Source organism: Lithobates pipiens, unplaced genomic scaffold, assembly GCF_037356315.1.
Source record: "Lithobates pipiens isolate NorthernLeopardFrog02 unplaced genomic scaffold, aLitPip1_a1.2 Scaffold_25, whole genome shotgun sequence".
Taxonomy (NCBI): domain Eukaryota; kingdom Metazoa; phylum Chordata; class Amphibia; order Anura; family Ranidae; genus Lithobates; species Lithobates pipiens.
Window position 1 is genome coordinate 79,576,806 of NW_027507787.1, and position 13,072 is coordinate 79,589,877.

At 41.7% G+C, this 13,072-nt stretch overlaps 1 protein-coding gene across 3 annotated transcripts in view; it reads right to left on the reverse strand.

The window, feature by feature from the left end:
• Positions 1 to 13,072, reverse strand: part of GRID1 (glutamate ionotropic receptor delta type subunit 1) — a 1,763,123-nt gene that overhangs the window by 503,715 nt on the left and 1,246,336 nt on the right. For all 3 annotated transcript variants that reach the window (XM_077454598.1, XM_077454599.1, XM_077454600.1), the window contains exon 7: positions 5,978 to 6,139. In XM_077454598.1, the coding sequence (XP_077310724.1) occupies positions 5,978 to 6,139 (162 nt within the window). The remainder of the gene's footprint in view (positions 1 to 5,977; positions 6,140 to 13,072) is intronic.

Below are 13,072 nucleotides of genomic sequence, written 5' to 3' on the forward strand. Positions count from 1 at the left end.
TGTTCTACCTTACCACTATGATTTTTATCAGTTGCCACTTTTGACTCGCAGTCATTATTTCAGCTCTGGAGTCCATTCCTCCCTCACAGGCACCATTATGATTTTAGATTTTGCTCCACACGTGCCTGTATAACAACATTTACACCTTCTTGCAATTTAGGGTGTCCTACTCTTTCTTCCTACCTCCTCTTTATTCCTCTTTCCTTCTCCCTCTCCTACCCATTCCTGGCTTATATGTTTATATACCTGATTGTACTTATTTATTTCAAGAAATATTGAAACTTATTTAAAACGATTATTTACAGTAGACTGATCTAATTGACACATTTTGGTGCTGCTCCTTTTGCAATTTTAACTAAATATAACTTATAGGCTAGCAGTGTGCCATGGGCTGATATGCTTTGTCATGTTTACATCTGCTGGTCATAGTTGTTTGTGTTTTAAATTCAGATTACAGGACAGCATTCTAACTGAGATAGAGTTAGGATGTTGTTCCATGATGCAGGGTTCTCTGGTCGTGTGTTTTCATAGCTACAAAGCTCAGGCAGGCTGGGTGTGTGAAACCTGTTAATATAGTATCTGGCAGTCCGGCTCATCTCTTCACTCCTCCCTTAATAGCCCACATGAGTAAATGTGGATGACAGGAAACTCTACAAAACATGGGCAGCAACCCGCTAACCATATCACATGAACAAAAAATACATCCAGCAAATCAAGGAGTATTTTTATGTATAGATGGAAAACGATCATCCTCAGTAGCTGTCATTGCCTGCTGTGCAAGGAGGATGAACTACATAGAAGACCCTGCCACAACTGTCCATCAGTGGTAAGACAAGACATATAGCTCCAGCCTAACAGTTAAAAATTCCCTTGCTACTGCAGCATTCTGATGCCTCTGTTTAAACACATTAAGTATGTAATTGGACTACCTGGGGGCAGTAAAAACAATTGTACTATTTCTGCATTGCATGCACCACAATCCTGATACTGCAGTGCTTTGAGGCTTTTTCAAAAATATACTAACAGCACAATCTGGCTAGCAGTGTGGCAAGAACTAATATGTTTCCTGGGGGATGTTAATTAATTTGTTGACATATGTGACTAATGTTATACTGTAGATTAATGGATTAAGTAACTGTGCAGGTGGAGCTCTTTTTGGCTGAAATACAGATATCCATTGAAGACAAGTAAAGGTGCAATAACTGAGATCCCTCAAGAGTGACCCTTTAAGTATTTTGAGATAAGACATTGATTGGTTAAAGACACCCAGTTGCTGATTATTGTGGATCCAGAGGTCATCCACAAATAGCCATTGTTCTGGTAGCTCTGTTATCATAAACCAACACCTGAGTGAAGGAGCAACAGACTGCTACAACGAATGCAGAAGCGTGATTTGCCACGGAAGGATCGGAGGTCCGGAGTGGTTGTATTGTTAAGCGCAAGCTGACCCACAAGACACTGGGTCCCAAAATCTGGTGAGTGGAAGTGTATGCCTAAGTGCAGTGAGGATCACAGGACACACCACATAATCATATATTTTTTTGTGTTTTAATTGATTATGCATCAATTGAAGTGTCACAACCAGTAAGGAGATATCTAGTGTCTATACACATTAAGATTGCTTTATAGGTAGCTCGGTGGCAGTCTTCTGGAGCTGTGGTGCTATCATTTTAATCATGATAAAGGATTGTAAATTTCTTACAAATTTAGCATTATTGTATGTTCAGAACTTTTGATATGCATATATTATAAACGTTTTACACTGTATCTGTGCCCACCTTGTATCATCTATATCACGGTCTCATCTTTGGTCCTAATACTTTTTGTAAATATAGGTCATAACCTACATTTTATTAATTGCAGTTCATACATTTAACTTGCAAATTTAGTCATACATTTTAATTCAGGTAAAGGCTCTTTAACCACTTGCCGACCGCCGCACGACGATATACGTCGACAGAATGGCACGGGCAGGCATATGGGCGTATATATACGTCCCTGCCTTCCCGCGGGTGGGGGGCCAGCGGCGGTCGGTATCCGTACAGGAGCGATCTGGGATGAGGGTGCGGCCATTCGTTCATGGCCACCCCCTCGCGATCGCTCCTGACGAATGGAAGTGAGGCGTGACATCACTTCCTCTCCTGTAATGTAAACACAGGCAGAGGAAGTGATGTAATCTCTCCTCCGTGTCGGTATTTTTCATTCCGGCACCGAGGAGAGAGGATCGGTGAGTTGCACCAACACGACACTACACAGTAGAACATGCCAGGCACACTCACACCCCCCCCCCCTTCACCCCCCGATCATCCCCCCAATTACCCCTGCCCCCCCAGTCACAGTGACACCAATTGCATTTTTTTTTTTTGCATTGGTGTCATTTGTGACTGTAATAACTGTTAGGGCAGTTAGGGTTAGCCCCCTTTAGTTCTAAGGTACCCCCCTAACCCCCCCAATAAAGGTTTAACCCCGTGATCACCCCCCGTCGCCAGTGTCACTAAGGCTGGGTTCACATTGCAGCGGTTTATGAGAACGGATGTGATTCGCACCGCACTGCAGTGCAAATCACATCCGATCTCTGTGCGATTCGAGTTCAGCCATACAGATAGTATGGCTGAATTTGCGTCGCACCCGCCGCAAACTCGCACGGGACCCTTTTTTTGGTCCGCAGCAGAATCGGATCGCATGGGTGTTCACACCATGCGATCCGAGTTTGCAGATCGCACTGCGATATGTGAACTGATCTGGGGGTGTCATTAACATTTCACTGACACTCCCAGCAGTTCGCATAGGGCAGTGTGAACTGCCGCCGGGAGGCATGCGATGCAGGAAACCGCCGCGGATTCGTGGCGTTCCCGTATCGCTCCAGTGTGAACCCAGCCTAATAAGCGATCGTTTTTCTGATCGCTGTATTAGTGTCACAGGTGACGCTAGTTAGGCAGGTAGGTATTTAGGTTCGCCGCAGATTTTTATAGCGCCAGGGACCCCCATATACTACCGCATAAAGCCCCCTGATTGCCCCCTAGTTAACCCTTTCACCAGTGATCACCATATAACTGTTACAGGTGACGCTGGTTGGTTAGTTATTTTTTTATAGTTTCAGGGCACCCGCCATTTATTACCTAATAAAGGTTTAACCCCCTGATCACCCGGCGGGTGATATAAGTTTGAGGGTCAGATAAGGTCTGCGTCACCCCAGGCAGCGTCAGGTTAGTGCCAGTACCGCTAACACCCACGCACAAAGCATACACCTCCCTTAGTAATATAGTATCTGATCAGATCTATATTAGCGTCGCCAGCAGTTTAGGTTTCCCAAAACGCATTGTTAGCGGGATCAGCCCAGATACCTGCTAGCACCTGCGTTTAGCCCCTCCGCCAAGCCCAGACCAGCCCACCCAAGTGCAGTATCGATCGATCACTGTCACTTACAAAACACAACACGCATAACTGCAGCGTTCGCAGAGTCAGGCCTGATCCCTGCGATCGCTAACAGTTTTTCTTGTAGCGTTTTGATACAGTCGCTGACAGCCTAGGTGCTTTTTTACCTGTGAGTCTCACTAGTGTACCCCTAAATTTAGGGGTGTCTACTTTCCAAAATGGGGTCATTTGGGGGGGGGGGGTTTGTGCCATCTTGGCATTTTATGGCCTTCAAAACTGTAATAGGTAGTGAGGAGGGAAGTCAAAAATTTACGCCCTTAGAAAGCCTGAAGGCGGTGCTTGGATTTAGGGGCCCCGTACGCGGCTAGGCTCCCAAAAAGTCCCACATATGTAGTATCCCCGTACTCAGGAGAAGCAGCAAAACCTTTTTTTGGGGTCATTTCACATATGCCCATAGCATGTGTGAGCAATATATCATTTAGTGACAACTTTGTGAGAAAAAAAAAAAGTTTGTAATTTTCCCGCAACTTGTGCCAAATATAAAATATTCCATGGACTCAACATGCCTCTCAGCAAATAGCTTGGGGTGTCTACTTTCTAAAATGGGGTCATTTGTGGGGGTTTTGTCCTATCTTGGCATTTTATGGCCTTCAAAACTGTAATAGGTAGTGAGGAGTGAAGTCAAATATTTACGCCCTTAGAAAACCTGAAGGCGGTTCTTGGCTTTCGGGGCCCCGTACGCGGCTAGGCTCCCAAAAAATCCCACACATGTGGTATCCCCGTACTCAGGAGAAGCAGCAGAATTTATTTTGGGGTGTCATTTCACATATGCCCATGGCATGTGTGAGCAATATATCATTTAGTGACAACTTTGTGAAAAAAATAAAAAATAAAAATTAAAGTTTGTAATTTTCCCGCAACTTGTGGCAAAATATAAAATATTCCATGGACTCAACATGCCTCTCAGCAAATAGCTTGGGGTGTCTACTTTCTAAAATGGGGTCATTTGTGGGGGTTTTGTGCCACCTCGGCATTTTATGGCCTTCAAAACTGTAATAGGTAGTGAGAAGTGAAATCAAAAATGTACGCCCTTAGAAAGCCTGAAGGCGGTGCTTGGTTTTCGGGGCCCCGTACGCGACTAGGCTCCCAAAAAGTCCCACATATGTGGTATCCCCATACTCAGGAGAAGCAGCAGAATTTATTTTTGGGTGTCATTTCACATATGCCCATAGCATGTGTGAGCAATATATAATTTAGTGACAACTTTGTGAAAAAATAAAAATAAAAATAAAAGTTTGTAATTTTCCCGCAACTTGTGGCAAAATATAAAATATTCCATGGACTCAACATGCCTCTCAGCAAATAGCTTGGGATGTCTACTTTCTAAAATGGGGTCATTTGTGGGGGTTTTGTGCCATCTTGGCATTTTATGGCCTTCAAAACTGTAATAGGTAGTGAGAAGTGAAATCAAAAATTTACGCCCTTAGAAAGCCTGAAGGCGGTGCTTGGTTTTCGGGGCCCCGTACGCGGCTAGGCTCCCAAAAAGTCCCACATATGTGGTATCCCCGTACTCAGGAGAAGCGGCAGCATTTATTTTGGGGTGTCATTTCACATATGCCCATAGCATGTGTGAGCAATATATCGTTTAGTGACAACTTTGTGTAAAAAACAAAAAAAAAAATTTTTTTTGTCATTATTCAATCGCTTGAGGCAAAAAAATAAAAAATTTAATGGGCTCAACATGCCTCTTATCAATTTCCTTAGGGGGTCTACTTTCCAAAATGGGGTCATTTTGTACTGCCCTGCCATTTTAGCACCTCAAGAAATGAGATAGGCAGTCGTAAACTAAAAGCTGCGTAAATTCCAGAAAACGTACCTTAGTTTGTAGATGTGACAACTTTTGCGCAAACCAATAAATATACAGTTATTGACTTTTTTTTTTACCAAAGACATGTGGCTGAATACATTTTGGCCTAAATGTATGACTGAAATTGAGTTTATTGGATTTTTCTAATAACAAAAAGTAGAAAATATCATTTTTTTTCAAAATTTGCGGTCTTTTTACGTTTATATCGCAAAAAATAAAAATCGCAGAGGCAATCAAATACCATCAAAAGAAAGCTCTATTTGTGGGATGAAAAGGACGCAAATTTTGTTTGGGTACAACATTGCATGACCGCGCAATTACCAGTTAAAGCAGCGCAGTGCCAAATTGTAAAAAGACCTCTGGTCATTGACCAGCAAAATGGTCCGGTCTGAAAGTGGTTAAAGTGAACTTGCACTTTGCCCAGGCAGGACGAAGCAATACATATTTTTAATGCTGGTCAGCATATACTGGCCTTCTGATCTCTCTCTTACTATTCCACTCACCAAGTGTGGGGATGTGAGGGGAAGCTGCCTTGTTTAAGAACCAAGTCACTACTCTGGGGCTACAAAGGCATCCTAATTCCCAATTGTGACAGTTCCACGGTGGGTCAATCATCAACCACCTTTGCTGTCCCCATGGGAGGAAAAAGAGTAAGTCTTTTGATCCCATCACCCCGGGAAATATCCAGTTTTTGTTACCAGGTTCAGATTAAAGTAAACATGTGGAAAACATTACCTTTTTTATTGTATCCAGCATGGACTTTCCTCCATTCCAAGGTTTAGTTGATTTTCTCATGCAATTCAAACTTGCCATACTGTGCCACTTTCTGTCTTCCAGTTTTCTATGGAATGCATTGGCTAACATCAGCACACTGTCATACAGATACAGATTGGACACCTGCAAATTATATGCAAATTTAATATACTTTTTTGTATAAAAAAAAAAGTGATAGACAAAATAAACATGAAAAAATCCTAGTTGTTGACCACAATCAAACCTTGATAATTTTGGATTGCAAAGACCATATGAGTCCATATTATTAGATTATTGCAAAGTATACACCAAATTTCCCTGAAGTTATTAACTCTTTAGCCTTGCAGGATTGCTAAACACTAGTCCTGGTCTATATAAGAGAAACAGGAAAAAACAGGGATCTTGAGATCTTGCATACAGCAATTCATGTGGCTGCCTAATTTTTTTCAAGCCTGCAAGCTAATTTCCATGTGGAAGCATATAATACAAGTTTTTTTATTTAAAGAGTCTCAGGATTATAAGGTATTTTCTTTAGTATGTTCAGGGCTAAAATATTTTTATGATTACATTATTTAAACAGATACATATGGAATATTGAGTTTGAATACTTTATCACACAATTAGAGTACAACAGCTTTGTGTGAAAGCTGTTGCGCGAAAATGAGACTGGAATAAGAGACATGCTCTCTTTCCTCCATTATAGTAAGAGTAGAACTCTGAGAATGAATGACAAGGCTATGTGGGCTGAGCCTCAAGCAGCAGCACTGTTTTTAAATTGTGACAGCGAGTGGCAGGAGAGGATCCTCTAACCACTGTCACAGGGAGGTGCAATTGCAGGAAGAGGAGGCAGGAGCTGGAGAGTGGAACAGGCAACATGTTATAAAGGTGAACTTAGCCTTTAATAAATAAACCCAATTGATTTTAACTACAGTAGTTGTCGCCCGCCCACTGTCAAATGCGAGTGGTGCGGCTCTCGTTCTGGGACGTCGTCATATGACGGCATCCCAGAATGGCCACTCTCACGCGCCCGCGGGTGAGTGCAGTGCCGCGGCTGTGCCATGTTGCTAGGACACGGTGCTACCCCAATCTCTGTAAACAGCAGCGGCTGTGGCTCTGTAACTATGTGATTGGCTGTGTCCAATCCCAGCTGGTCACAGGTAAACATGGAGATGCTGGTAATCATCACTCCTTGCCTTACACTGATAGAGTGTGTGGAGAGGAGAGCTGATCACTGGCATCTCCACGCAGGGGGACCTCTACACATGTAATCAGGGCACTGATCATCAGTGCCCTGATTGCAATATAGTGCCAACAGTGTCACCAATCAGTGCACCCATTGCCCACCAGTGGCAGCAATCAGTGCCCACCACTGCCCACAAGTGCCACCAATCAGTACCCATTAGTGATGCCAGTCAGTGCTGGCTATTTGTGCTGCCTATCTGTGTGGCCCATCAATGCCCATCACTGCTGTCTATCAATGCCCATCAGTGTCACCCATCAGTGCCCATAGGTACCGCCTATCCATGCTGCCTATGAGTGCCCACCAGTGCCGCTTACCAGTGCCACTTATTAGAGCCCATCAGTGCCACCTAACAGCGCCCATCAGTGTGGCATATTATTGCCTCCTTATCGGTGCCATCTATTCAGTGCCCATAAGTGCCGCTTCATCAATGCCCACCAGTTCAGCCTATCAGTGCCCATCAGTGCTGCCTCATCAGTGCACATCAGTGAATCTTTTTTTTTTTCAAAATTGTTGGTCTTGCAATGATTAAATACCACCAAAAGAAAGCTCTATTTGTGTGAATGAAATGATAAAACAATTGTTTGGGTATAGTGTAGCATGACCGCACAATTGTCATTCAAAGTGTGACAGCACTGAAAGCTAAAAAATGGCTTGGGCAGGAAAGGGGTTTAAGTGCCCTGTAGGCAAGTAGTTAAAGTGTATGTAAAGCAAAAACTGTTTATGAGTTTTGGATAGAGTACAGAACAAGTCCCCTGTCAGTTTTGTTTGCTGTCTGGTGCCCATTAGAGATATAAACAACATCAACAGTTTCCCAATTAGAAAACTGCTTCACAACTCTCGTTCACTATGACAATTTCAAAATGATGGGTTTCCAATTAAGTACTGGAGACAATGGCCACCAGGAGAAATAGAGATGGTAGCAATAAAAATATATGTTAAAAAAATGTATCCTAACTTACAATCATATTTTGCAGAATGCAATTTTCTTATTTAAGAGATGATTAAAAGCAGTCAAATACTGTATGGTATTTTTTTTTAAAGCAGGCCACAAGTATATCAAGTAACATTAGAACAAACAATAAATAAATAGCGTTCACATTTTTACCTTTGTAAATCAACACAAGTAGAGTAGGAGAATATAGAAAAAGTAGAAATTAACAGGATTAAAGCTGAACGTAGACTTTTTTTTCCTTCAGTCAGTGGGTTGAATGAAAAAAAAAGAGGCTATTTCATTCACACAAAGGAGATGGATGTAAAAAAATCCCCCACACCAAGACATTGTATTCTGAAAGTGGGACCGGCCACACTCCGAATACCCTGATAAGCAGCTACAGCCACTGGTTGACAAAAATTCTCCAGCAAGTCCTTTCGACAGACGTTTGTCAACCGATTGACTTCTGTTAAGAAGGGACAGCCACACACTGATTAAAATTCCGCCCGCTGAACCAGGCAAATTTCAATCAGCTTATGGCCAGCTCAAGGATGCCAACAATGGTTGGAGCAGTAAAACTTGACTTGTTGGCAGAAGTGGGCAGCCTTACATTTTTGGAATACTAAAGTGATAGCTGTAGCAAACAAATGTATCGGCATAGGAAGTGGAGAGACTGAATACTTCATCCCCTGTCTTTACATCGCTAGTGCTGCCAATCAATGCTTCCTTATATACAGTATGGACTGCAGAAAAAGTGCATACTGTATATGTACTTCCCCTTGCAAACCGTGCATGACCAAGCAGCAGAATATTATGTCATAGACATGTGCAATTTGTTTCAGTCTGAATATGAATTTGGACAAATTTTTGGCTATTCTGAGATTTGGATGTATGCGAATGAGAATCAGCAACATTCCCTCAACATGGGGGGCCATGTATGACTTAAAGGCACCAAATAAAAATAAAAAAATCAGTATTCAAAGCTGCCAAACTTGGTGTTTTGAATGCTTTTACATGCAAAGGAGGGATTTGGGGTCTTATAGACCCCAGATCTCTCCATAAAGAGTACCTGTCACTGCCTATTACTGTCACAAGGGATATTTACAAGGGAGGTTTACATTCTTTGTGAAGCAATAAAAATTATATATTTTTTTATTTAAAGAGATTGTGTAAAAATAAAATAAACCCCAACGGTGTAAATGGTAAACGGTGTTCAAACCCCACATGTCTGGTATCATCACTATCGTTAGAGTGAGAGCAATAACTCTAGTACAAGACCTCCTTTGTACCTATAAACTAGTAACCTGTTGAAATTTTTAAGGCGCCGGCTATGGATATTTTTAAATGCCATAGTTTGTCGCCATTCCACAAGTGTGCACAATTTCAAAGCATGACATGTTAGGTATATATATTCTCCCCTTAAAGTTGTTTATCATCTTTTTTACTACATGTCAATATTTAAAATATGTATCTCATTCCAGATGTCATCACATGCTTGCTCCTGATGAGTGGTTCCATCAAACCACGAAACGCGTCGAGCTAATTGAAGCTGTGTTTGTACTTATATGAGTTATTCGAAGCTGTGTCTGAATTTATATACTATTTATATTAATTTTTTTTATATTTAACCTTGATGTAAAATGGAGATACCATACCTAGAGTTTTTTTTTTTTTTTTTTTTTTTTTTTTTAGAATTATATGGTGGATCAGCGGATTAATAGAATTTCCATTATTGTAAATACCGTTTGACATGTAAATGATTGATGTGTACGTGTATATGCATGAATTTAGGGGTTATGCTACCACTATTAAAAATTGTTTTTTACTGTACCAATCATGTTTACTATATACCAATAATTAGAATTACATCACTATGATTGATAGTAGGTCCTCCCTGGGATGATGTACCATATATATATATATATGCCTTGGCATTCCTAGACTCTTTCCAGAGGTTACAGTACCACTACCACTTATTTATGTGATTTTATGGAACATGGTCTCAATGTATATTTTCTTTAAAAATTCTATTATTGATAGTTGGTTGCCCCTGGAGACTGCATGCTTCATACAAAGTCCCAACCTCTCCCCTGTCCCCTTTCCCCTTATGACAGTCTCAGGTATATATATTTGCTCTGCCTAACATCATCTCATTTTGTTTTGTTTTTTTACTTCATGAAAGTGTCTTTTTTCCAAAAAAGGTGTGTTTAACCGCTTGCGGGCCAGCCGCCGCTGTTGGCTCCTCTGCGCAAAATAACACGTTTTTCCTAGTGACACTGACACTGATCCCAGCTCCCTGTAATCGGGAGGGGTGATCAGTGTTGTGTCACACATAGACCAGCCCCCACAGTTAGAATCAATCCCTAGGACACACTTAACCCCTACAGTGCCACCTAGTGTCAACCCTTTCACTGCCAGTCCCATTTATACAGTAATCAGCGCACTGATCGATGTGAATGGTCCCAAAATAGCGCCAAAAGTGTCCAATCTGTTCCGCCATAATGTTGCAGTCATGATTAAAATCAATGATCGCTGCCATTACAAGTAAAAAAAAAAATTAATAAAATGCCATAAAACTATCCCCTATTTTGTAGACACTATAACTTTTGCGCAAACTAATCAATAAATGCTTATTACGATTTTTTTTTAACAAAAATATGTAGCAGAATACATATCAGCCTAAACCAAGGGAAAAAAAAATTATATATTTTTTGGGGATATTTATTATAGCAAAAGTAAAAAAATTGCTTTTTTTTCAAAATTGCTGCTCTTTTTTTGTTTATAGCGCAAAAAAATAAAAACCGCATCAAATGCCACCAAAAAAAAGTTCTGACATTACATATTGCAACAATTGCCATTGTACTCTCTAGGGTCTCTGCTAAATATATAATATTCTAACCACGCTCAGTATCAGGCCCGACTGTTACAACCCTGGCAAACTGACAGCGCTAAAAATCTCAAGAGACATTGTCGTGCTCTTGAACTTCTGTGGCGTAAAACCAAATGCATGCAAGACTTCACCCTACATAAATCTGCCATTCTAAAATACAATTCCTGCCTCCATGCTGCCAAACCATCCTACTTTGTTTCTCTTATTAATACTTTGTCATCCAGTCCCCGTCGGCTCTTCTAAACCTTTAACTCTCTGCTTCGTGCCCCACCCCCTCTACCCAGTAACTCAGTCACTGCCCAAGAGATTGGCAATCACTTCAAAGACAAGATTGATGAAATTCGTGTGTGTGCATCTTCCCCACCCAACATACCTTGCCTAACAGCACATTCAACACTCTCCTCGTGGCTATTACTGAAGAGGTTAAAAACTTTTCTCAGATGCCCACCTAACCAATTGTCCCTTGGATCCTGTTCCCTCACAACTACTATGGTCACCCTCTTCTTCTATCCTATACTCTCTCACTCACATCTTCAATCTCTCACTCTCTAGTGGCACCTTCCGCTCCCCTCTAAAACATGCATAGATCACTCCCATACTCAAAAAGCTCTTGCTGGACCCCACCAATCTAAACAACTTAAGACCCATCTCATTACTCCCATTCATCTCTAAACTTCTAGAAAGCTTAGTCTACAACTGTCTTAGCTCCTACCTCAGTGAAAATAACCTTCTTGACCCATTACAGTCTGGCTTTCGCTCGCAGTACTCCATGGAAACTACCTTACTAAAACTCACTAACGATTTACTAACTGCTAAAACCAACAGCCAATACTCCATACTCCTACTACTTGACCTCTCTGCAGCCTTTGATACTGTTGACCACCCGCTCCTTCTCTATAAACTACATTCCCTTGGCCTCTGAGATTCTGCTCTATCCTGGTTCTCTGCTTATCGCAGCGCTCCTTCAGTGTCACCTGCAACTCTGTCTCCTTGTCTCCATTGTCCCCTTCTGTGGGGGTCCCCCAAGGCTCTGTTCTTGGACCTCTTCTCTATCTACACCTCCTCCCTTGGTCACTTGATAACCGCCCATGGCTTCCAATACCACTTATACGCCGATGACACCCAAATCTATCTGTCTACTCCTCAACTCATTCCTCAGTCTTCTCCATTACTAACTTACTAACTGATATATCAGCATGGATGTTGCACCAATTCCTTAAACGAAATCTCTCTAAAACGGAGCTATTAATATTCCCCCTGCACATACCCCCCTCCATGACTTCCCTCAAAATCAACAATGCAACTATCAGTCCCTCCCCTCACGCCAGGGCACTGGGTGTAATCCTGGACTCTGACTTGTCATTTCAGGCCCAAGTCCAATCGCTGTCAAAAGTTTGTAGAATTCGCCTCTGTAACATCCCCTTTTTAACAAACGAAACCTCCAAGCTCCTCATTAACTCCCTTGTTATCTCTTGCCTTGACTATTGAAACTCCCTTCTCATTGGCCTGCCTCTCCATAGTCTATCCCCCCTTCAGTCAATCATGAATGCTGCTGCCAGACTTATCCACCTTACCAAATGCTCAGTGTCTGCGAACCCCCTCCTCCAATCCCTACACTGGCTCCTAATCATCCAGCGAATTAAATTCAAAATACTAGTAACAACAACATACAAAGCCATTCAAGCTCTCTCATCTCCTCCTCTGATGCTCATCTCTAGGATTTCTCCAGAGCCCCTCCCATCCTCTCGAACTCGTTAGCTCCACTTTTTTTTACATTTTTTTTTTTAAGCTTTTGGTCTATAGCAGTGTTGGCGGCTCTATTGCACATTATTATATGGTTTGCTGTGCAGTACTTTTTCCTTTCCTATTTATTACAGTTTATCTATTAGACTTGGTATTGCATCAGCATAAGACATAAGCCTTGAATATGGATATTTTTGACTATCGTGTGTCATGCACAGTCAACTCTGATGGTGTATTTGTTACTTTAGGTGATGACACAGAGGTTGGAGG